At 42.0% G+C, this 26,935-nt stretch overlaps 1 protein-coding gene across 1 annotated transcript; it reads right to left on the bottom strand.

Annotated features, from left to right (window-relative positions):
* Nucleotides 1-739: 739 nt before the first annotated feature.
* LOC142391367 (heparan-sulfate 6-O-sulfotransferase 3-B-like) lies at nucleotides 740-26,632 on the bottom strand. The gene is made up of 2 exons (XM_075477138.1): nucleotides 25,713-26,632; nucleotides 740-3,492 (listed from the first exon to the last, which is right to left on the bottom strand). The coding sequence occupies exons 1-2, from the start codon at nucleotides 26,252-26,254 to the stop codon at nucleotides 2,754-2,756; spliced, it is 1,281 nt and encodes a 426-aa protein (XP_075333253.1). The 5' UTR covers nucleotides 26,255-26,632; the 3' UTR covers nucleotides 740-2,753.
* Between the last annotated feature and the right edge of the window lie 303 nt (nucleotides 26,633-26,935).

The following is a 26,935-nucleotide window of genomic DNA, read 5'->3' as shown; positions in this document are numbered from 1 at the left end:
CGGAGCAGCTTGCATGGCTGTAGGCTCTCCATTTGCCTTTCTGAGCATTATACCTGTTCATTTACCAACATTTACAGATGTTTTAGGCTTAATACAGTGATAATTAGCTCGCAACACTATTTTCATTGCATTATTAACACATTGAAATGAAAAGTGAGAGGCAGCTACCTCATTCTAATCTTATAGTATTATTTCCATGTGGTAAAAAGACACAAAAACAGAATGTCACCTGTGACTCTTTCTTTGTTACTCAGTTATATCCATAATGCAGTGATTAATTAAAGCTTTTTTCATTTATACAAAAAATATCGTGTCGTTTTTACTAGTTTGGCAGAAGAACCTTTTTTGCTAGGCTAGCAATGGCCATGGAATGTTTATAAACTATTATATTATCAACTAATCTATACATAAACAAAAAATTTTCCCCCTATTTTTAAATTTCATTGAATCAATTTATCTTTTTTTTGTTAAAGTGATAGTTCGGAGTAGATTCACCCTAGGGTCATTTGAACCGTGACATCCAGCCAAGTAGCCCACCCGAAGTTTTTCCGATATTGGCTGAACATCAGCTGAGTTACTGAGTTATCCCGAATAGCTTAGTACAAGCGCTAACGGACCCTGGCAGTATCTCCAAAATTACCACACTAAAATCACATGCCATGACACCAAACTTCTACAGTAGTACAAATATGGTCTGTACTCACAAAATGATGCATTTGGAAGTTTGTACATAGTCCAGGAGTTTATTATCAACACAAGCCTGATAGCTTCTCTGCAGCTAAAGCTGCGTCAACGTCACTTCCTTGATCTGGGAGCTTTAAAGTAAGATCAGGGTTGATCTATTACTGTAGACAATCATTTCTGTTCAAACAGAGTGCTCTGCTGTCTACTGCAGGCGGGGCACTTATATGCGAAGGATTTTCAAATTAAAATAATACCCACTTAAGATGTCAAAAACAACTGTACTGGCTGTTTGTACTAACTGAAGCAAATCATTTACAGTGCACAAAGTTTTGACCCAAAAAGAATTTCAATCTCACATGATTGAAATTTTAAAAATGATTGGTCAAAGAAAAAGTTTTGCTTTTGGTTTACTCTGTTTATGTGTGTAATTTATTTATTTTTTTCCCAGACCAGAGGCAGCTCTTTCAGTTACTGATCCATGAAAGACTCGGGTTCGTGGGAGCTTAGCAGAGTTCACATCTGTCTGGACGTGTTCACCTTCCTTCTGAGCGAGCGAGGCAGGCTGCTCATTCCTTGTTTTGAAAGGCCGAAGGCTGTCCTTTGTATTTCCGCCCAACAACGAAAAAGTGCCTTAAAAGAGGGCATTAATTCTTTCATAAGCCAGTTCACAAAACTGTTGTATGGGAGCAGACTTACATCCATTTATCCACACCTAATGGAAACGACTGAGAACATTTTTTCTATTTTATTTGTCCGCCAATTATCACTTGGAAAAAATATATAATTCTAGTATTTTCTTGTACATGCTGTGCAAGTAGAATAAAGTGCAGATGGGCATGGAAGGGCTATTTTAGTCGATGAATATTTCCTTTTCTGCCTAACTCATCTCCTCCTCATCTGTATTTACCCTCTCGAGGAGATCATGAAGAAGTGAGGAAGTGGGTATCGCAGGCACCGGAGCAAGGATATTAATAATAAGCAATCATCCCAGCACCTAACTTCTCAGAGGTCTGTTGTCTGTGGAAATTTGTCAAACAAGATTGTTTTTCTACTGCAGACCAAACGGAACGTCAATCGAGCCGCCTGTTTCTCAGATTAAAGAGAAAACACATTCCGCCTCTTCTATTTTCTGCTGCAGCAGAGTCACGGTCAATTTAACTTTAAATGATCAATTTTGGAAGAAAAGAGCCCAGTGATCAATGCCCTAATGGTGTACATACCAATGTTCTGTCACTGTGATGTAAGAGTGCTCAAACTGGCTCTGACAGCCTGTCTTTCAAGCCCACTGCTCACCTCTTATTTGAAAAAAGCCACACCGGAGTTTCCGTCTGTGTGTGGATGGAGAAGAAGTTGGCACACCGTGTGAAGATTACAGAGTTTTATGGTGAGAAGAGAAACACGTGCATGTACACATGTGTACCATGAGTCCATCAGGTACAAATTAACATCAGTGGGATGCTGCATGTTTTTATTGAACACATTTCCTGTGAGAAATTGCCTCGATCGGTTTGTGATATTGCCGCCGAATCTGTTAGAAACAGGAAAGCACACTGCAGATTGCCAAGGATGTGCTTTGATACTCTTATGAAGCCAAACACCACAGAGTCACTAAAAGATTTCACTGATCAACACAGGCGCTAGATCACAAACATGACACTGAGGATTCTTCACCAGAAGTCAGTCACCATTTTGAAAATGGGCTTTTTTCACGAAGCACTTTTTTTTTCTTCAGATCTCGGAACTTAGAAGAAAGATTTTAAGGAACCTTTTTCAGTGCTTTGAGAACATTCAAAACACCTGCTAACAAATAAATAAGTACATTTCACAATTGCAAAAAAAAAGCCATCATAAAAAAAAAAGCAAACAACATAAATACAAAATGTTCATGTTGTCATGACAAATACATCCATTGTAAATATTAAAGACACCGTTCGGCAGTCCAACAAAGAGCTATGAGGCTATAAGGGCAGGTGGTTTTCACCGAGTCACTTCGGAGGTGGAAATGGAGAAAGTAAAGCACAATGAATCCACCAGCAATCAGTCAGTACTGTGTTGTTGCTTTGCTCTCCTCACCACCGCACTACCTGGCTACTGTAGTCCTCTGTGGTGACTACCTCTTGTAGCGCCTTCACCTCCTCGCCGTCTGCTTCCCCTCCTCCCAGTCTCCACAGCTCAGCCAGATAGCTCCTGTGCAGCCGCTGCCTCTCCTGCCGCCTCCTTAGCCGCTCCTCCTGATGCTGCCTCTGCCGGTTGTACTGATAGCGCCGCAGGAACAGCTCCTTGGCGTACTCGTACAGCTCCATGTCGAGGGCGTTCAGCCCCTCGATGCGCCACCGCACTTTCTCGCTGATTCCCACGCTGGCGGCGCGCGTGCTGTTGATCTGGGTGAAGGCCCGGATGAAGCGCAGGCCGAACGTCCTCTCGAACAGGTACTGCGTCTTGCGCTGGAACTCCGTCAGGCCAAAGAAAGCCATGTTGCGCAAGTTGGCCTTGGCGCTGGCAAGCAGCACGCGGCCTCGCTCCAGCTCGCTCATGGAGGACATGTTGTAGCAGCCCACCAGGTTGAGGTCGGCCAGCATGCGGACCTGCCGGTTGTTAGCGAGGTTAGATGGGCAGTTCATGAAGTCTGCCAGCGGCACACCCGTCCAATCTTCCCCGTTGTAGCAGGCAGGAAGCTCGTCCTGAGTGGGAGGGCGGCCGTCACACATGTGGAGGGCGGTTTTCCAAGTGGCACCGCGCTGCACGTGCTTCCACTCACTGAGGTAGCGTGACACAGGATCGCGTAGCATAGTGATATAGTAGAAATTCCTGCAGAGACAGAAAGATTCAACAAGATGAGGTGTTAGTAGGTACAGCAAAAATAGAAAGAAAGGAGGGGTGGCTCAAGACTTTTGCCCAGTATTGTGTTACCCACATTTTCAGAAATAGAGAAGCCATCAATCCAACGACACTCTGATATATGAAGACGGAGCAGCTCTAGAGACTCAACTCTTTTCTAAGCTAAATATTAAGCCCCTTTAAGAAGATTAGCTCAGCGTAAAGATGCTGATAATGATTCAAGACTGACTGATGCGCTACCATGAACTCATGAACCCATAATATCAAATTCATGCAACAATGAAAAGCAAAATCGAACAGATATCTAAGAGTGTAACTTTCTGGCCGGGCGTCGAGTGAAACCTTCAAGAAGACACTGCACAGAATCAAGAACCCTATCAACAGCGGCTTTATGTGAGGATACAGCCATTATCTAAACGTTCAACGAAATCTGTGTCTCACTACCCGATGAGCACGTCCAGTTAAAAACTGCACAACAAGTGAAATGACCCTCTACCCATCCCATATACCAATTTGGGAAACCCCTAAAACTTTCTGTGACTAGACAACAGAACAGCTGTTGATGAAAGTGGCTCTCAACAATTTAAAGCTCACCTTCACAGGTGTTTCCTTATCTTTTTAACCTCTGCAAAAACGGAAGTTTCATTTTAAATGGCCCCAGTTTCTCTTAAGAAACCTGCTCCCCCGACTGGATTCTACACAGGTTGATGAAACCTGTGTGGCCTAAAACACTGCGAGTCACATTGTCAGCAGAGTGATGGGAAGATGAAACTATATATCACTTCTTTTTTTTTTATTATTATCATATCCTGCTGCAGTTTAAAAAGGAATATGAGTGGGAAGAAATACCGCTCGAAGTACACAGAGCGCGCGGAAATGATTAGGGTTTAAATGAAAAACATCATTGAGTGCGTCTGAGGATGTTAGAGAATAATGACACAGAAACAAATGCAAACCAAGCATGCATGCAATTTAATATCCTGCAAATGTGGAATTATTCTTGCTTCTGTCACACCAATTTGCTCCTTCCTACCTCTCGTAATGACTTTTTCTTTTCTTTTTAAATCTCCAGCACCTTTCCGGTCTCTGGATCGCTCTGATCTGCCACTAACTGTGCTTCATAAAAAAAATGCCTTAACCCAGCTGCACGGAAACCTTTCAACTGACAAACACAGCTTTCTCTCTTATCTGTGGAGTTCTGTGATGACCGGCGTAACACCGAGGTAGCTGAATGAGAAAGGGGCAGGAGTAATTCGGCAATTTTCAATTTTTTTTCTTTTCTTCTTTCCTCAAAAAGAAAAAAACGGCATGAATAAAGAGGAAATTGAAAATGGCCGCCTCGTGTGCCCAGATCAACGTGACCTTACGATCGCGCAGTGAACGCAAATAAAAGCCTCTAGATAAAATAAAAAAAGGAGAAAAGGCAACAGCTGTCAACAGCTACAAAAACAACCCAGACTCAAGGACATTTTATGGCAATATCCTTCTCGAAGACTCGCTTTAGCATCCGGTAACAGTAATGGTCAGTTTTTCTATATGCACTCCAATCCTTTTTCCTCACATGAAGGTTTCACAGCTTGTTTTAACACCTGCTACCCTGACGGTGTGCACGATTTTCCAGTTGACTTTCTCTCCATGCGGGGAACTGTTGTTGGTCTGAATTTGGCAAAGAGGATATCGGGCCGCTACAATAGGCTGGATGGGCTCCTAAAATAAGATCCCTTATGGTTTATGGGTTTCGTTTTGTACAATACACACACGCCCTTCGAGGGCTTGTGTGCAACATCGAGTTTGGACTGCTGGTGTCGAGTAAAACAGAGCCAGGACAATTATTGGCACATTTCTCCTGATGAAGTGTTTATTTTTGGACATTTTTTCAGTAAAGTTAGAAATCTCCATCTCTTGCTCTGTCGTCCTGGAGATGTGCGGTCAATTTGGAAATCTATTTTAGCAATTCGAAACAGTTTTGAGTCATGGAAACCAAGTAAAACAAGATCAAACCATTAGTGTGTAGGATCTGTTTTGCGTTACAAATCTATTACATTCATTCAACTTCAGCACTGCCCTTATATACATATCCTGAAACATCCCATAGTTAAACTGCTACAGGCTTAGTCTGCTGGGACGCAATAAATAATTATGATTACAATGAATTGAATTCCCATTGGCTTGAATTGGAATATAATATCTAAGTGCCTTGAGATGACATTTGTTGTATTTGGCACTACATAAATAAATCTGAATTGAATTGAATTGAATTGAATATACATGCACAGTTCATGGGGACTTGAGGTATTGTATGTAACACTGTGGACTCTGAAAGTCATTCAAGACAATCCACCACTTCTAACTTCCTCTGTGGAAGACCATCGTACATTTATGCATGACTAAATTGTCTTTAAGTTACTTGAATTATTGGAGCAGAGTGACAGTCTGGAAACACTTAAAGTAACTGAAAGCTGACGCAGGAACTTAATGGTTTGATTTTCAGTCACAATGTTTTGAAAAATAAACTGAAGAACATGTGATGGAGAGCAGTTTCATTGGGAATTTAGCTGTATTAATAAATACCCATACTTTACTGCTTTTACAAAAATATGCAAAAAGATGGAGCATGTGCAGAGCACCTAGGCGTAGTTGAGTCTAGTTGAGCAGACACGTGCAGGAGTGATTCAATCCCCAATTGCATTATATGGTTGGTAGTCTGGTTTTGAGAACTTAAATTTTGTCAAATTTTGGTCAGACTTACATGAGTTACTTTTTTCTTTCCCCTCAGGCTGTCTCTGAGATGAACAGCTAAAACCGGACTCAAATATCAGTAACATCACCTGCAAAAATATCTGTTTTTTGGTTTATGTCTATGCTTGTTTGTTTTTATCTGTCTGTACCAAGAGAGCAAAGTGAAACCGGAGTCAAATTCCTTGTGTGTGTTCACATACCTGGCAATAAAAGCGATTCTGATTCTGATTATGAAACAACTCTTTTTGGCTAAACTGAGAGGCAGAAGCTGCTAAATGGTTGAGTGGGCGGCCATTTAAAGAGGCTAAAGCTCCTTAAACCAGCTGGCCCGGGTTTGAGTCCCGACTCGGGCCATTTGCTGCATGTCACTCCCCTCGCTATCTGCCCCCCCTCCCATCAAGCAACTTTTCAAATTAAAGGCCAAACTTTGGTGGGAAACTTTCTATACCCAATCCTGACACCCTCACCTGTTGCCATACTTTATTGATTGCTGAATTTTCCAAAACTATGTTACATTGAAAATATTTTCTTTTCCTAATTTTTTTCTGTGTTATTTGATAAAATTATATCTCATCAGGTTCAACCAAATCAAGAAAAATGTTTAAGTTTTTGTTAGATTTTAGAACACCGTTGTTCTAAATCTGCTGAGTATGATGTAAAAAGAGCATCCCTGCAGTCAACGATTTCACTTCGCTGCTAAACTGAGAAATTTGATTTAGTGAGCAATTGTGTTACTGAGTAAAGAGTGCACAGCCAAACAGCCTTAAAAGGTCCACAATTCAGCAATAATAACCAGACGGTAGATATCAATCAGATGTGATATATACTTAAGTGAGTGCAATGATGGTATCACAGCAGAACACACACCCGCAGACAGACACACCACCCAGAGATAATGGCCATCCACAGTGGAAACTAAGTGAATTACCCTGCCATCTTTGCTAGGTTGAAGGGACAGCGCTAGATGGATGGACACACATGCGCAGCTCACAAAAGAGCCCTTTGTTGTACTGCCATGAAAACAGCTTAGCCTGTCCTCCTCCTGTGCCTATCATCTATCTATACAGCTAACCACAAGACAGCCAAATCAATAAAAGTCCACGCAAAGCTGGCTTTTTGCTTCTGTGCTTTCATCGTGACCTATTGACAAAAGAGCGGCAAATGTCAAAGCTCTCCTCTTACTCGTGGCAGGGACAGAGACGGGGTCACATTAAGAAGGTCAATGGAAATTCCTCGTTGGATGCAAGGCTGATGTTTTCTCATGGAGGAAACGCAAAGTGTCACTTTGATCAAGCATGTCACAGCATATATATATTAAAAAAAGACAAATTGGAATTTTACAAGTCTTCATTTTAATCCAAATAGATAAAACAGCTATCCGAGAAGGGATCCATTCAGTCAGGAGAATATCAGAACGCCAACGTGCCTCACTCAATTTAGTATTTAGGACTGACGGGAGGAACTAGAGAACCTGGAGTACAAGTGCTGAAAAATGTTTAAGTTCGAGTTATTTTTTTATGATGAAAATGTTCACAAGTCCACTTGGAAAAAAAAGAAAACAAAATATTTATTTGAAGTGTTAGAAATCACTACCGCAAACAGACATAAAGCAACATTTGTTTTCCCCAAAGTGTCCAGGCAGGATTCTTAGATGATGAATGTGTTCCCTAGCTAGTTGCTATCTGTTTCTGCTATCTGTTACTTCTTCATTAGAAATTAGTGGCATATTTGTGTTCATATTATATGCCATTAGACATTACTCTCAATGATGCCAAAAAAATGTGTTATTAGAAGAAAAATTTAATAAAAAAATCTGTAACAACAATAATTGCAGCAAGCTAGACTCTCGCTAGCTTTAGACAGCTAGCTTTAGACAGCTAGCTTTAGACAATTAGCTTCTGAGATCGTGCTAGCTAAGCCACATTTTCCTGTTCCTTCTTGGAAAAATCTGTTTTAATGCTTCAGCATCAGAGTAACTGAGTTTGGTGCAATGCCCAATATTACATGACATCAAAAAAGTAACACCAAAAAAAAGTGACAAAAGCTAACTTGTCTACTTTATCAGAGCAGAGGTAATTATAACCTTTGCCACCTCTGACTGGTGAAAATGTATATGATTTTATTTGATCCATTAAATCATATTGAAATATAATCTATTCAGGGTGAATTTATTAAACTCATGAACTCATCATCCAATCTCAGTAGTTTAAATGAGTAACACAGTTACATCAATACCTACTTATACTGTATGTTGGGCTGTTCCATAGTACCCAGTCTGGAACAAGTGATAGCCAGCAGCTAAAGAGCATTTATTTATTACAACACTTTATGTCCGCAATAACATAACTCAAACCATTTTTTTTCTTTTGTTTGTCCAATTTATTCCACGCAAGCACCTTTGTCCCTGTGTCCAGTGACTTTCGTGTCTATTTAGCTTGAACAGCACAAAGTGGAAAAATTTCCATTGTTGAGATATCTGATTGACCGAGTCAAAATCAGATGTTTAAAGTAAGATTTGAGTGAATGCACGTGTACGAAAGCTGCTGTTAAATAAGACAAACAAAATCACTGTCAACACAGAGCTGTTAATGTGAGATCGCATACGATCGTTCCAAAAGCTAAAGTTAAACCAACTTGTCGCATTTAGCTTCCGATCAATCCAATGCCTCGTCAATGCCTCCCTCGCCGCCTGTCACCTTTCTCCTCACAGCAAAGCTGCAAACAATATTGATTGCCCTCTCCCCATCCCTCCCTGTTTGTCTCACTCTCTAACTCACCATCAAAAAGCTACAGAGGAAACTCACAGCAGTAGATCGATATCTGCCTTGTTAATTCACTCACTACCATCAAGGACACCATCAGACTGATGATAAAAGCCTTGATGGAAACTATTTATACCGCTGAAGAGGCAGCCGACACAAAAACTATGCGGATCGACAACAATCTTGTCCATTTCATCCTGTAAGAACTGAAAATACATCACGTTCTTTCTGGTTGGGGCCTTCCTGAAAAACAACTTAAATGCCCAAACTCAACTTCATCCTGTTCCAATGAGCGCCGTAAATGAAGTATCCGCTTTCCAAGCCTTTTCTATCAGTGAACTGCTGTGCACTGGCAAGTCAAAACTAGGATTTACAAAGCCAAGGTTTCATAAACTGCTAACCTAAGGTAACCAATTTCACCAAAGGCTGAGTTTGAATGTTGTTTATGAACAGCAAAAACTATACCTATCACTTAGACATTCTCTAAAAATGGTGTTTGGTATCCTCAACAAATTAGAAAAATAGTGAATTCAAGGAGATCCCACTGGGATCGAACAATGCTGATCATAAAGAATGATCCACTCAAGTACCAAAGTTACTTCTCAACCACTAGCTAATACTTTATACTCCCTGCAAAGCAGATGGCACTAGCCTGGATAAAGACAGTCTACTCTCAGCCTAAATAAGAACGGTCTTTACATGGAATATTTTAAAAAACGTGCTCTTTTCAACATGCCATCCTCACGGTACCGATCAAGAAAAGTGCAGCTAAACAGACCGTTTTCTTTTCAGTTTTGTTCAATTCCACTCATCTCATCAATATAGCGGCAAATCTCAACAGAAGTCATCTCAGGGACTTGAAACAGGAAGTAAACAAGTTCAATGTAGGTGCAATTAGATACAGTCTGATTAAATCCAATTATGTCTCAACTAGGGATGGCCCGATCCGATCACGTGGTTTAAGACTCGATTGGACGTTTCATCCCAATCGGATCGGATCGGATATATAGCCTATCTATACAGATATATTTATTCTCATTATTTATTTTTTTATCAGAACTATAATATGTCAAAACAAATGGGAAAAAATAACAGCTTAGTATTTACTGTTATGTGGTGGTACAGAGTCAGACCGTATTAACCATAGACATAATATACGTAGACACCTCATAGACTGACGCTGCCTATTGGAGCTGACGTATCAGCGCGGCCGCCATCTCGGATGGCTCTCCAATGCCCCCACATTGCATTTATTTTGACTGAGGGAGGTGTATATCCCCAACTACAATAATTTTAACTCCCACAATTTTTATGTCTATGGTCTCAACTCCACACAGAATCTACGCATGCGGCATGACGTCACTTTGCTGCGTGCCGTAAAGCGAGGCAGAACACGGCAGCAGCTTGAAGCTCGGGGCGCGAATGTCTGCGGTGTGGAGCTATTTTAAAGTGGATGACAAAAACATTGCGATGGCAAACTGTGAGATATGCAAACTTGGGATTTCAAGAGGTGATGAGAACAGGAACAGGCTCAAACCTGACAAGGTAGAGATGTTGGTTTTTATCAAGAAAAACGTACATTTACTTCTGTGAAGCCAGAGGAGGAGAGTAAGAATTAGGAGTGCAGTTCTGAAAAGCACTTTACTGCCTTACTTTATAACACTGTGGCACTTTTATTTGCTTATTTGTTTACATGCCTTCCAGGTATTTCAAGTTGAGCTGCTGCTCGTTTTTATATTAGACATTGTTGCAATAAACTCCAATGTGAAAAATTTGTTTATTACTTGATTACTTTTTTTTGTTCAAGCTAATTCACAGAAGTGCTCTGTTTATAAGTGTTAAATGATAAAATAAGGTGAATAGAATAAAAAAAATCCAGGACTTCCTGGATCTGTTTCTCCGCCGTTCTTCATTTTTTTAATGTACTGTAGAAGTATCGGATCGGGACTCGGTATCGGCAGATACTCAAAATCAAATGACTCGGACTCGGGGGAAAAATAAACCTGATTGGGACATCCCTAGTCTCGAGTAAATCTAATTAGTTACAATATGGTTTTATTCTAATGCAATATAATATAATTTATTTACAATTAACTGGATTACAATTAGATTTAACTGGACTTGCTTAATGTCTGATCAGAACGCTGAGAGCTGACACATTGTAAACTGACACCACATAAATAAACCAAAATGAACTGAATCTGTCAGTGGTCACTCTCACCCCACCTGAACATACTTTGTGGACCGGTTCCTGCCTGTGACCCTGTTCACAGAGTATCATTATAATAACCCCTAGCTTCAAACTGTTTAAAGTTTTCTATTTTCAAATGTTTTTTGTCCACTAATGTTTTGGGTTTGTGAAGCCCGTGGTGCCTAATAAAGGTAATTACAATATAAAGTCTCTGGGTGGTGAGAGGACCCAAGGAAAGAAGGAAGTTTGTTTTGTTTTTTTCTGTCAAAATCAACTGGTCTCGCTTGGTCATAACAGCTTCAATGCTAACGTAACAGATATTCTGACAAAACTCAGTCTTACATCAAAATAAAAATAAGCTGGAAACTAAATCCAATGTCTGAAAGAGTTAAATAAACAGGCTTGACAACGGAATGAATGAAAGAGCAATGCCAGACGGGGGTAATCCATTCCCAAACGTGAGAGGGAAGGCCAGCAAGACGAGCAGTTAATGCTGCTCAGCTGCACATACAACAGGAAATCTAATCATATTAGTTTTGAGACCAAGAGGTCAAGTGGGATCCATTTTCACTCGTCTGATTCTCTCTTTTGCTCTAATTTAATATTTGTGTGGCAATTACAGGCAAAATGATCTCCGTCCCCAGCAATGCTCAGCGGGTTTACTGACAGAGAACTACAGCAGAAGTCCACTGTTTTCAGCCTGAATCGATGTGTCAACAGCACACTTTCTCCTCAGAAAAACACAACCCAAATGAGTGTCGGCCGGTAACGCTACTTGATAACTGGTACAGAAACACATATTCACAGGGGAAGTGTGAGCAGAGAGTTGATGAGAGAGGGGACTGGTGCTGCACTGCGATACGCATTGGTCGCAGAAATGAGATGCTATTTCTGGCGATAAAGGAAAAGCCCCGGGGATGCTGGTGCAAAGACGAGGGAACCGAGAACTCTTCCAGAGAGACGTGGTGTCCAGGCAAGCGAGGGGTGTGAAGAGGGGGATGGGGGTGTCTTTGCTGCAAACCGGAGCGGATGGAGCCAACTCACACCTAAATTAAATTATGCTGTGTTAAGTAGGAAATAATGTCTAAACGTTAAAAATTGGCAAAATCTTCTTGCAGGTACCTTCCTCCAGAGCTCCAGGAGATCTTTTAGTTATCAAAGATGCACCCACGGCGGGCACGGTGTTGAGGACACCCCTGCGCTAAACAACCCCGGGTGTGCAGCTTTATTCGCTTTAGCAACTTAGCCTCCACCTTTGCCTGATATCTTAATCTTTTGCGGCTTTGCGACGTGCCAGCCGCTCCTCTAGGTCAGTGTAGACTTGGGAAGTATAAATGGGAGACTGCACTCTGCAAAGGTCACATCTACCCACACACACTGCGGAGGAAATTGCTGAAAGGCAATCCACTTTTTTTTTTCAAAGGTGTGAAGGCTACTTCCATCAATTTGCTGCTTTGAAAGATTTTCAATTTTCAACTTTTGCATCTCCTCCGCGTATATGTATTACTTTCTCTTTTCTCTCACTAAAATAGGGTTCACTCAGTAGTAATAGTAGAAGTGTAATTTCATCCCTAGCTATCTGTTATGCATTCTTCTAAAAGACTGAAGGCATTAAACAGAAAATATGAGGCGTTTCCAAATCCAATGAACACGGACTTTCTTGCCTGCGATGTTTGACACGCAAGCTGTTCTCCTATCCAGTCCACAGGTTTCTGTGTAAATCCGGACGTCTGGATTAACACCCCTCTGCTCAACCCCCCCCCCCCCCCCCCCCCCCCTCTCCGCAGTATAATACAACCTGTCTTAGACTGCCCCTAATCCGCGTAAGAAGTGTGGAGATTACCAAGATCCTCTGAATATCCCTCAGTTCTGCTCGAGACAACACTTGTAGGTTTGACTTAACACAGTTTCTTTCATTTCTTTCTTTATCTGACAATCCACAATGAGATAACGTCTTCAAACGAGCTTGTAAAAGTGGGATGTATGCTGTGTATAAGAACGCTGCCGGTTTCCCGGGTCTTTTGACTTTTGTTTCTGTCATTCCAGCAATTGTTCTGAAAATATTCTACTTCTTAGCTTTGCCTGGAGCTGCAGATCCTACATCTTAAAAGAAAAATAACTGCTCTGTCCAGGATTTTAATGTGGCTGTAAAAAAAATAAATAAATAAAAATTCCCCACTGAAAACAATCTAAAAAAAAAAAACAAAGACGTGTTCTTTGAACACATTCGAGCTCCTATATGGAAGCTCCGTCGCCTTAAAATAAATAAAAGTGCAAATCCCTACGTTAACCACATTCTTTGATAAACACGAGAGGAACCTCTCGTCATACTGCGAAATTTAACTGATCATAGAATCGAAAAAGAAGTGAAGGTGGTGAGTTGATAGATGATAGCCATTTAAGTTAATTAAAGCCATTTAAGTTAAGTAAATTCAATAACCAGAAACAGCCATGTAGCTGATAATAGTTTTGAATTAATTAATTCAAATTTATTTCAAGGGCTAAATCATAATAAAGTAAGAAAAGGGTGACAAAGACACGATATTTCATCAAATAACACAACAAAAGAAAGTGTAGTCGTGTTTGTTTGCCTGTTTTTTCTTACTAAAATTACATTTGGTAAGTAGGGATTTCAGCCTTTGATGTTTCTACTAAATGTCTCCATGCACTTGTTTAGGGTTTTTTCTATTTTTGTACACTGGTTGCAGATTCACGCAACATGGCCAACGCCGAAATGTGTTCACATCGACCTCCTTTTGCTGTAATTACTTCTTTTTTTTTTGTTTTACTTTTATTTCAAGGGAGTTTTCCCACTCCAAGTGTTAAAAGTGATACCCGAACAAGGTATCAGAAATCTTTATCTGTTAATTAGCGTATTCACACTCCGGCGAAGGACTGCAATAACAATGAATTTCCTTTTGTTAAATTATAGAGCGGCTTTAGTTATTCATTTAAACAATGCTGCAGCATGTCACAGACGTGGAGACAGACATGTACAAGCAGCCAGTGTCTTACCTTCAGCAGACAGCGGTCAGAACGCTCTCAGTTTGGAGAATCAGAGGGTTATTGACAGAAGGACTAAGTTTAAAGCTACTCCAAAGGGGGGTATTAAAAGAGCAGTTTTTTTGGTCATCCAAAACAATTACATGAGCTAAATCTGCAAACAGATGTCGCAACACAGTTCCGCGGTTAAGAAAATCGTCGTGCGTCAGGGCAGAATTTCAGACTTGATATATATACTTGAAGTTCTCCATCGGGATGTCGGATCGGAAGGCAATTCACCTCCCGATAAGTAGGTGTCGCTACGCTAGACAACCTAATCTCGCGACGTCTATCGTGAAAGTCGTTGATTGATTGTTTACCTTCCGACTCCGTTCCACTCCTCACAGTGAACGATGGCGACCGAGAGAGAGAGAGAGACTGTTGTTGGAGTTGGAGCTTATTGATATTGAAATGGAAATAATTTTGACCAAATGTTGACCGGCACACAGAAAAAAATGGCGGTGTTGAGAGGAAGGAGCTAAACCGGAAAAGTGATTCCGGAAATGATGTTGTTAGCCGACCAATCACAACCCTTGCGGTCTCCGCGAGTCTCTGTTTCCTCGACGGATAGATTGGAATTTTGGCCGACAAGAAAAAAGTTTGTAACGGTAGAGAAAGAATCTGTTGGTAGTAAATAATAACTAAGCATAGCTTTCTGCTGCAAACCTAACACCAGCCCACATCAGCTTATTGCTCATCTTATTCTCCTCTATGTCTCCTAGTGGAAACTATTTAATACATAGCACCTCGTTCATGTTGCGTTAGCCTGCCTACCTAGTCTGCCTCCTCTATAAACCAGTGTGCAGCCCACCTTCAGCCTGCTCTGTTCTGCACTCTGGTGGGTTTTTGCTGCTGCTCTCCCCGCCTCAGGCATTCCATGTCTGATGTTGAAGGGCAAGGAGCTCCCGGAACACAGCCATACTGCCAAATAAAAACGACTGCAAATGGATGCTGTAATTTCTTTTGACTAAAGTGGCCTGTGGCCCTGGCTGAATTATAGTAAGGCTCTAAATGTCTAAAACTTCTTGTAAATCATTAAAGATTCATTTAGTTTTTTGCTGAGAAGCACTAACTGGTGGCAACAAACCTCTACCTTAGCTTAGAAGTCGAGATAGACCACGTCAGTGAGCTTGACAGTGGTATTTTCGTTGTTTTTTTTTTACCTATGTCCTGCGATTAAAATTGACTAAAGCTAGCTTTAGTTTTAAAAAAAAAAAAAACAGCTTCAATGTCTATCAGCACTGATTCTTTTAGAGAATTTGAGTCAGAGTCATTTTGCTATCAGCAATGACTTTTTAAGGAAAAATTTAATTTTTGCTTGGATCCCTCTAAAGGAAGTTAAGAGGTCACTCAGCTTCCTGTTGGGGGAATTGCCATTACATATGTCAAGCCATGGAACGGGTGATTTTGTAAAGTCAGACAGACGTCATTGGCAAGCTGGCGCTCTAATGCATACCTCCATCCGCACTTCATCTGCAAATATCTGATGCCGTTTGCAGCTGCAGCATCCCTCAAAGGTAAGCCAGGGTTGTGTGAGGAGATGGGAAAAATACATACACATATATATATATATATATATATGTATAAACTTCTAAATATTTGTTATTCCTCCTCAGCCTCCATCACAACATCACGACTACATCATAGGATCTCCCCAAAGAGTCCGTACATTCACCCTTTCTTCTTAAAATAAAACGCTGCTGCCGGGCTGTACATCTGCTTTTTCCTCCCACAAGAAGTGACGGATCAAAACTCGCAAGAATGCAAAATCAAACTCAGAAATCTATTTAGGCCGTGTCTCCTTTCTGTCGTCGAGAAATATTCCTCAAAGAGGGAGAATGCCACTCCTGGGTCGGGGCTCACTAAATGTGTGAAATAATGCACGATACTGTTAATTGTGCCACACGACGTGAGCGTTTGGCATGATTAAACTAAAGGCAACGTGTTATATTAGTTAAAGCAGAGTTTCGCACTTGGGAGCACATCTGGATGACAGAATGATGTGTAATTTTGGGAAAAACAGACAGGGACACTACGTCACCCACACAACTTGTTTAAGTGCACCACCGGTCCAGGCAAATTATGATCAAGACTCTAAAACCTGACACAGACAGCACACAGTGGGATATTTTTGTAATGTGAGATCCAAAAACACATCCCACAGAACACAAAATATGTCTAAAAGCTGAAAAGTATTTGTATTTGTTAGCCTGAAAGCCAAATCCCCTGCTGCAAATGTTACCAGTAGCCGTGGTCTAAAAAGCTCTTCACGATTGATGAAACTTTATGGCAACTGTTGATATCTTCAGGTGATTAACTCGATAGATAAGATGCTGATGGAGATAACTGGGCTTATTTCATTGTCTTGGTTAATCTTAGTTTAGCGGGGTTTTTTCTAGCATTGGAAAAAATTCAACCCAGTGAACCCATAAAAAGAAAAATGAATAACACATCACATTTGGCATTCATATGGCTATAAAAGGAAATGAACAGAGACACTGACCGTGCACTGAATTTTAATCTCAACAGCACATCAATCAGATTTTTTCATACGCCGACAAAGCAGGGGCAGAACTGATTACAGTCGATGAGCCTTAAAAAGCAAACATGAGCGGTGCGGCTCCATAAATCTAACCTAAAACTAACGCGGTCGGCACGCCGTGGTGTAGGCTAAACTCAGACATCCCTCTTGGTCTTCTTGGCACTTTGGCTTCCCTTACGATTGTGGGATGTCACGTCACTGCTGTAAAAACAATCCTCCATCTGAACCCCGCACATGCACAGCTATACACATGAATGTGTTTGCAGTGCTGGAGAGACTGACTGCTTCAAATTAAACTTGAGAAAATAAGAGAGCTAATCTCTAACTGACAGCAACAATTAAGCTAAACATCATGCGTTCCTGTTTGTTTTTTTGTCTGTGTGAGCACTACGGCTGGGCGATAGTTCGATCTCGAATCGGGATCGCGATGAAATTTTGATCGATCTCGATAATATGCTCGTGACCTACATTCGATAGGCTATCACATGGCAAAAGTAAACACAGCAACAGTATCAGCGTCTGCCGGCTGCAGGTGGTACACGCCCACTTCCCTGTTGTGAGCAGCATGGCTGCAGTTGCAGAGAGAGATTGAGAGGGAGAAGAGAAAGAAAAAAGAATAAGTTGGAGAAAATGACGAAGTACGAAGGCAACGACATATCCACACCTGAATGCGACGAAATTGTCGATAAAAAAGGAAACGCAGAACCATATTCCCCAGCGCATTTCCCGTGGCCTGGACCTCGTAGCGTTGGACACGGAGACGCAGGTCGGTGATTACCGGAATCTCCTCCCACGTAGCTGGGTGCTGAGTTTGCATTGAATCCTCACATAACTCAGCCTACTAAGCCGTGAGCAGGGAGTCCGACATGAAACAGAGTAGCGTGTTACGTCGAGCACATGTTCTGACAAAGACAGGGAATACCACTAATCTTTTTCATCAGCTGAAGCAGCGCCACCCGTTTGAGCACAGAGAATGCTTTGAATTAACTTTTTTTTGATTAGTAACTATGTTAGACTGCGATGCCTGTCACTGTAGACAATCTTTACACTCACATACGCATTGTAGTTGTGTTCCCGGTCAATGTTTAATAAAGAGAGCGGCAACTCCTCACTGAAGCAAGCGATGGAGTGCAGTAAGTTAACTGTGTTTGTGAGGGATGTCTACATCAGCTGAGACGTCGGGAGAGAGCTCCCAAACAGCAAGAGAGACAACAGCTGCTGGAGAGCAGAACAGTTGACCTGTCAGATATGGGATTTTAATTTAAAATACCTGTTCTGTATTTATCTGAAACAGAAGTATAGAGTCACAGAAAATAAATATTTAATTAAAAATGAACCTTCTGATATCATCAAATCTCAATTAAGAGTATCAGGGAACATTTCAAATTCACAAAACAGTGATTTGTTTTATATCGTGATATATATCGATACTGACTGATATAAACAAATATATCGTGATATGACTTTTTCCCATATCGCCCAGCCCTAGTGAGCACCCTGCAGCAGTAAAATCCAGTCTAATGTTTATTTGTCCCGTGTCGTGCTCCTTTGCTTTATCTTATCTCAATTTTATTTTTGTCTTTTTATTTGTAATGGCAACGATGTATTTTGTTATTTCTTCCTTTTTTTTTTTCATTTTATTTGACTTTTTTAATCATGGCAAAAATTTGTTAAATCTAGTTGTTTGTGTGTGATGCGGCACCATAAAGCAAAGTGCGCTAATTGCAGGGTTAGAAACAAAAGTTGTAAACTGCGATATCTCAGCTCGTGGGAGTTCCTGGGCAGCTTGAGGCCTGGGGAAGGTGTGTAAAAAAAAGATTTTGTACTTAAATATACTTGTAATTAAAGCACAGAAATTTAAGGTTCACACAGCTCTCGAGCACTGCTTTGAAGTGGATGCTGGCTTGAATAATGTTAAGTTGCTTCACTATTGGGTTCGAATCGGGCTCTTCTTTTCAAACACTGTAAAATGAGACCAATCAATAACATATTTGCTTAACTCTAACACTAACAATCCCCACATCTTCCCTAACATTCCCATGACCGCCAGTCCCTTCCACTTTGTTCCAACCTCCAATCCATGCATTAGCCTTTAAAAAAAATGTTTTAGCTTTTCGGTTATAGTATGACACCTATACTGGTGTATGAGAGTCACAAAGTTTTCTCATTTAAAAAAAAAGTCAAAGTGTTAAAGTGTCGAGGGTTTTTTTTTTGTTAGCGAGCTGACACAATAATGTCTGTTAAATCTGGAGCTGTTCATATGATTTCACTCGAAGGTCACATTTTTGTCAGCCTTCTTGTCACATTGAGTTTGAACGACGACGTGTGGTTGTCAGAAGCCTGAAATAACTTAATGTGTAAGCACAGAGCCGGAGCTGAGAGTAAAGGGACAGTTTGAAGCCGAAAGCATTTCGGAACTCTCAGTCAAAGTGACAAAGTATACTCAATAGCATGCATACCGTCGCTCTGCTCGTTTTAAAGACTGCAGCCATGAGGGGTTATTAGGGTCAAAAACTGGCAACAAAGCTGTATTTTGAAAATCTATCATGTTTTTTTTTTTTCCTTACGGTTGGATAACTAGACTTAGTCACCTTCTGATCATTTTAAAGCCTTCAGTGCTATCGTCATGATCTGTAGTAGACTGAAAATGCCAAAAGACAAGCTAAAACCACACCGTGTGTGGTTCTGTTGAATGACCAGAGCGATGGCCGGCCTGCCTTTCGTTGCCCTAATCTGAAATAATGAGGTCAGTAATAAGGTTACACTCTGACTGCTCAGTGTGAGGCCTGCTGCTGAGCTGGAGCGGGGCAGCCAGGCAACCGAAGCAGGTTTGACGTCTGGCCTTACAGCAATTTCGTCGCCCGCTGCGAAGTGAATGCCGTAGTCCCATGCTGAGAGCAAAGCCTTGCAGGAGCCTTCGGCAATTTGTTACCCTTTGTAAAAACTACTTGAACTGGCCATGTATTACTCAGTGAGGTTTTACATGCAAGGAGAGAAACTGCAAGACATAATGAGGGGGGGTGGATATGCTTCTGTTAAGGGAGGAGTAAATGGATAAAGGAGGGAAATGCCAATGAAACAGTAGATTAGTTACAAATCTCTTTATCCAAGTCATTACCATCGATTCTAATGATCCATTTTTATAGTTGAGCTTTAACTAAACTGAAACTGGTTACTGTGCCAACTCTCCCGTTAACTGGGGATCGAATCAGGGATCACTCTCTCATGTTCTCGTGCCTCTTCGATGGATTACTCAACTGCGGAAAAGCAGCACTAAAATTTTCATTAGGAATACAGAACATTCCCACCTAAAAAAACGTAGGTTTGGCCAAGTTTGTGTAATATCGTGCTGCAGTCTATGTATTTGACGGCGTCATTAGTTTCCACACTGGAAGGATGTGTAGGAGAGAGGTGACTTCAAGGTGATTATGAAGTGCAGCTTAAAAGCAGGCAGATGGTGCGTCTGTATCCAGAACAGACCAGCAGGACCAGCAACACATAAGAAATGTGCAAATATCAATCTTTTTCCGATATAATCATAAGAAGAACCCAGTTGAAAGACATTATATTATGTATACTGAGAAAAGACACTGCATTACGTGTAGAGTAAAGAATATTAAGTCCCACTTCACCTCAGTGCAGAACCCCCCGGAGACCCAAATAGGTTTCTTTAGGAGATGGAAAGTTAGAAAATGGAACAGCTGCCAAAACCCTTACCTGTTAACTGACTACCTGAACTGAACTACCTTATTTACGGTTACATGACAGTGCCATGAAGTCTACAGTACGGAAGCCGAGAGCGGACTTGCTACGTATAAATTTTTTTCTGATGGTTTTCTCGAGATAACGAGTTAATTTACCGATGGTTTTCGAGATCACAAGATGACTGTCTTTTCTTGAAAGCTCAGGATCAGTTTCTCAGTGTTCTTAAAGCCTTTCCAAGAACGGACTCAAGCTGAAAATGTCAGATTTTGGGAGAACCCGACATAGATCAACGCATCAGATTTTACTTCTGTCGAGGTCTATAACACAGACTGAAATTGCAATTTGTTTGTCTTGTAGATTTAACTTTCATATCAGCCCGCGTCATTTAAAGAGACGACTGGCTCGACTGCAGCTCAACAGGCGTTCACACCTAACCGATCCTGCTGATATAGTCAACTATCTCCATGGTTATCGAATGATGCACGAGAGGTGCCGATATCGTTTTCTCGAGAAAACGATATCGGCATGATTGGTGTGTGTTAAACCTTATTCCATTCCTCAAATGCTTGTCAAACCAGCGGGTTACGCTTTGTGCATTTTCACCAGCAGAATTTTTACAAAAAAACGCTCCACATTCCATGTTTGATTCATAGACTACTTTATTCAGTTTTCAATGAAAGGGGGGTAAAAATGGGTTCACCTTTGCCAGAAATACATATAAAACACATATGAACAGGGGCAGACTGGGGAGAAAAAGTGGCCTCAAAAACCATCTGTAAATGATCTCGTTATCTCGAGAAAACGATCAGAAAAAAGTTTATACGTACCACGTCCGCTCTCGGCTTCCGTACTACTGGTTAGGCCACCTCGCAATCATTAAAAATGAGGTCATGATAAGTTCCCCTACAAATATTTGTAGTATTTTCTTAGACTTTTTGTTCATCCTTGACAAGCTGAATAATTTGACCTTTTTGAGCAACAAACAGATGCTGAAACGTTGTTTCATTACAATGTCTGCGGTAGAACCATTGATGCTGTGTTTCTCAGTTGTGGTCCCGGGTCTGGCTTTCCAGAGCTTGGTGGAGTTAAAGAACTGAACCATTTATTTTAATCAGGGTTGAGAGAGCAGGGGGAAAAAAATCTAAGATTGGATACATGGTATCCCCATGTGTCTTTCAGCGCCAATCTCAACCCAATCAGTGGAAAGGATTTTGGGTATTCACCCGACGCAGAAGAGCTTCCATGCAGTCCTCCAAAAAGCTAACAGCAGATAGCCCCCTGTGATAACACTTACGACAGGCGAATGTTGATTGTCTGAAAGCTGTCTTGAACTGAAAGTGGAATGATAAAAATAGATTTCGTCCATCCAACAGCAAAGCTAAAGGACCAACAAGTGCACTGGCACGAACAAGAGTAGCTTTTTGAGCTGGCAAACGACAAACTACTGTGACTGACTGTTGTCTTCCTATACATGCCATCATATCCCAGGTATTCCTGAGGAAGATCGTTGGATGTCCACCGCAGTTGTCGTTGGATTTTCCTTCACAAGGTTTAATTTAAGCTAAGCTACTTCAATCCAATCCAGCTTTATTTATAAAGCACTTTACATTACCACGAAGACCAAAGTGCTGTACAGAACACATAAAAACATTCAAAGAATACTAAAATCCAAATCCAGTGTTTTTTCCAGTGGCTTTTCACTGTTCACTTGTGGCCAAGAAGGGAAAATTGGATGAAATGCTAAGTGGCTCCACGGCACAATATGTTCAAAGGTGAAACTGCCTTTAACTGAGGTGGGGCAGATGTTGTATCAATAGAAATAAAAATGTAACCAAGTGCACCAAAAACAGAATTAGAGAATAAATCATAACACAAAAAGGTGTTGAAATGACAGTAAAACAGAAATCTCACATCATAAAAACTGGAACCTGAGATGACACACATACGTCCATCGCGTTTTCTACGTTTTCCATGAGCTCAGCTTTGGCTGGCGCTCTTCTTCTTCTGTCTGTCTTTTTCTGAAATGATTTACTGACATTCTAATGGACATTTAGTGCGACCGGACATCAATAACAGTTAGAGATTATAATGGCTGACAAATATGGCTCGAATGTGTCTGAGTAAAAGCACGCGCGTGGCTTTTACCTCTCCCTCCAAACTGCTGGATGCAGCCTGAAGCTAAGTGTGGGTGTCATCCATTCCCAGGATGTTTGATCACCGACTGTCTGCACTCCTATTGCTATAAGTGATTTGTATATCACTTATGCTGTGCAGCACAACACGTGCTGGTGCCTAAGCTGGATCTCCTGCAGCAATCTGACGAGGAAAAATGCTTTGAGTGCTCTATTGCTTCCTCCTTATGATTACGTCTGAACATCAGGTACAGTTTACGGCATAAATGGGGATTATGTATATTTCGAAAAAAGCTCGACTCTTTAACCTCTCTTACAGTACGAACAGAGGGATAAAGGCTGAAGTACAAATAAATCTAGTGAGGCAAAGTGATGTGATGGAACAGTGAAGAGTAGTATTAAATGTTGTTGAACCACAGCATGGCTTCGCATAAATGCAAACACACACACATATGCTTGGAAAAACTCAGTCTGACTCTCTGTGCTGCCATCAATGTGCCCCTCACAGTCCATCACAGGGGGGCTGCATCACCCAAAGTGACATGACAAGAGGCTTTCGCGACGGACAGAGCTGCAAAATGAGACTTGGTGACAATGCAGAATGGCCCCCGCGGAGTCCTTATTCAGCAGTTTTTTTTTTTCTAAAAAGGACAGGAGGCCTTCACTCAATTGTTTTGCCACAGCGATAAGTACCGTGTAATGCCTCCCTGATATTTCCTCTCGGAGGGCCAACGGACAGAGAATCAAGCAGACATCATCCTGTGGGAAATCAGAGCTCTGCGTGACAGATTTATAGTTGCTGTGTGAGTTATGACTCACAGCTCATCCGACAATTTTGAAATTAGAAGCCGAGTTATGAGTCACGTCGGGTTTTGGCTCAAATTTCAGACCTTCTTCTGAGATGGAGACCGCACGGTTAATTGCAACGGCACAATAAGCGCCCCGGTGAACAGACACAGACGCTGGTTTGTCCTTGAGGAAGACGCCGGATCTTTGGGGAGCTGCACTGACCTCCGACCTCCCGGCAGAAAGAGTGCGTTTCCCTGCAGAGATCAGGTCTTTTTCTGATGCAGCGATGAACCACTGACAACATCCCTCTGTTAGTCAACACCAACCCGAGCTCATTCGGCACTCATTAGCTCTGTGAAACAAGACTCCTCGCATGTCATAATGACTGTGGAAATAATTAGCACTCGACTGCTGAAAAACTGATGCATAACCCATCTTTAAATGTGGAGCCAACTGATAGCAGCAAGCAAAGTGTCAACGTTAATGAGTGCGGATTCTTTTTAAGCGTCGATTGGAGTCTTTTTCACCGACTCGTAGTGCTGCTGAATAGGTAACTATTCCAAAGTGTTAGATTAAGTCACTAACTGCCACTTAGGCTAGTTAATAGATTCGAGGGATTCGTAAAGGCTCTCCCCGTGCTCGCCAACCTCTCTCAACGCTCCTGGTAACATATGGAGATTTGCTCGCTGAACCAGCTGCGAGCCAAATTGGATTCAAGCACATAGGCTGCACACCTCAGAGGACCCTGTCCTGCTTAAGTGATTTACTCACTTAAGCTTAACTTTGCTTGCTCTGTAATTACAGGAAATTGAAAGAGACCTTCAGATCAGGACCCGGCCCGGTTTTCTGGCATCTCACGGGTGGGCTGGAGTCGACTCGAGCTGCGTTACATGCCAATAACGACACTCTGGAGAGCAGCTCTGGAGGAAGCTGAAATCCAATGAGAAGCTCATGAGCTGTAAAAGGAGCTATTTAGCAACAAAAAGCGCCGATACAGGGACGCTAAATCAAGCAGCTGACTTTGAAAACATTTGTTCTTTATCAGCGATTCTCATGTGGGAAAACACTGCTTCTGCCCCTTTAACAAGGTCGCTTCATGCACCGTACGTGTTGTTGGGTGTGGTAATTAGAATGATCCCATCTTACTTCAAATGTGAACTCCAAAATCTCTCATAGCACAGGCACTAATAAGTCAACTCCCCTTTATCCTTTTTCTTTTCCCTCTGAACAATACTCTTCATTCGAATGATCCAACATTGATTAATCATGGTGTCGCTTCTTGACCCAAGATTTATAATGCACCACATGGATAAAGAAAATGATGGAAGGATTAAACATTGAGCTAAAGCTGAGCTGTAAGCCCTTCTGTTGGTAGCCACAGCGATACGACAGCATCTGTTCCCGCACAATGAGCACAGTCGGAGGGGATTCAAGCACATTTGGGGGGAAATAAAAGAAAAACGACTCAAAGTGGCCTTCGCAGAGTACTGTACCCCAAACACCGGCATCATACCTCTCTCTGAATTCAACTATTTTGAATTCGGCAGCCTGAAACTGGCTCGACTTGAAATGAAAAATGTGTTTTCTTGCTCTGCAAAGAGCCACGAGATGACTAAATAACTCGGTTTTCTGACCGGACATCTTGCAGCTGTGTCGGACCAGAATGTAGTTATCAAATCTCCCTCAAAAAATGAGGCTTCAAATTCATTTGGAGGATCAAAAAAGGGCTGATTTTTTTTTTTTTTTTTAGTCTTCGTCACTGTTTTACTTCAGTCAGGTTTTCTTTTCATTCACGGCCCCTTGTACATGTGGGAAATTTGGAAGGCAATACTGAGCTTGTTGTCTGCATGTTCCCGACAGTAAGGTTCAAAAGTGAGGGGGGGGGGGGGGGGGCTCATAATCATAATTAGGGCGTTGAACAGACAGTGATGTGATTTACTGGGAATTAAATCGACTCAGTTGCTGAAATTTGTTCCTTCACTCATTGAAACGGTGAATAAAAGACTTTTTTTACAACTTAAAAAGGAGGAAACCCAACTGTGATCACTGAGAATTCACTCGGGCCATTGATCCACTCTGAGCCTCCCTTAGGTTTTTATTTATTGGTTGCCTGAAACAATAAAAGGGTGAAAGACTGCGAGAGTGTGTGGATGGCGAATGAATGAGTGAATCAAACCGCCCTCATTACATGACATTTCTTTTTTTTTCTTTTCTTTCTTTTTTTGAGCAGTACTATTGCGATGAGAGGGCGCGTGCCTGCCCAACCTGGCGTGCAGGTGACGTCTCACCTTTTGCTCTTTGGGGCACTCTTCTTGTCCCTCTTGTTCATCACCACGGGCACGCAGCTCGTCAGCTCCGTCCAGTCCGCGTGCAGCCCGCAGCTCCAGCCCGTGGAGAACCGGGAGAAGAGCCACGATTCGGCTCTTCCCGGCCGGTGGCAGGTGCATTTCCTCTGGCCGGGCAGGCAGTCGCAGGGCTGCTCCAGCTGGATGTTTTTGACCAGGTGCCTCCCGAACGTCGTTCCACCCGTCTTCTGAATGTGGAGGAACACCATCACGTCATCCCCTCGGATGTTGAAGTCGACGTGCCGGTCCAGGTCCCGCTCCGTGAAGTTATATTTGGATGGGATTTTGGAGGAGAAGTCCTCGTCCGGCTCCGGCTCCGTGTAAACCAACTCCAGCCCGGACGAGTACTGCTGGAAAAGCCCCTTGTCGTCACTTCTGAAGTAGCAGGTGTTGCTGTCCGCCGGGCACACATATTGGTAGCCAATCATTAGGAACAGCACCGCAGCGATGGGGATGAGGATGAGTCTGTTGAACTTCTCCTCCATGGTGGGAAAAACTGTAACTCACGCCGTCGGCACAAACCTTAACGTGATGCCCGCGTCGTTGTCGTCTCCTCCCGGTCTCATCCTGCGCGTTCGGCTCCGGTTCTGTAGTCTGAAGCTTGAGCTAAAGTCCCAACGAGAGCATTTTCCAGCAGCAGGGCAGCTTTGAGTGGCCTCGTCCGACACCACAAACACTCCACTTCTTCTATAACTTCACGCTGTCACTAAAACCCTCGGATATTTCCCAAGTTACTAAGACGCGCGCTTCCCGAAATATGTCAAAGTGCTGGCATAACTCTTGGTCAGTGGCGCCTCTCGACACACCCGCGCGAAACAATTCATCCCTGCGTTTACAGCGCTCGAGCTTGGCTGTCCTGCCAATTTGCTGATCGGTATCTGAGCCAGGAGCGCGAGGGGCAAGGTAAACGGAATCAATGATAGCGTTTCCGGTAGAGACTTTCAAAATACGTATTGTTTTAAAACAAAAAACTGTACTCATATTTGCATTTCAGACAATAAAAATATAGTTTAGATTTGAGAAATGTTATGTCGTTTATGCACCAGACAAACATGACATTGATTTACATAAGGTTTTATCAAAAGTGGGTTACGGGTGATGGACACACCACCACCTGAGGTCCACGTGAACAATTAGACATGTGAATGTGGGAAGCAACCTCCTCT

Source organism: Odontesthes bonariensis, chromosome 11 (genome assembly GCF_027942865.1).
Source record: "Odontesthes bonariensis isolate fOdoBon6 chromosome 11, fOdoBon6.hap1, whole genome shotgun sequence".
NCBI lineage: Eukaryota > Metazoa > Chordata > Actinopteri > Atheriniformes > Atherinopsidae > Odontesthes > Odontesthes bonariensis.
This window is presented reverse-complemented; position numbering and strand designations above follow the sequence as displayed.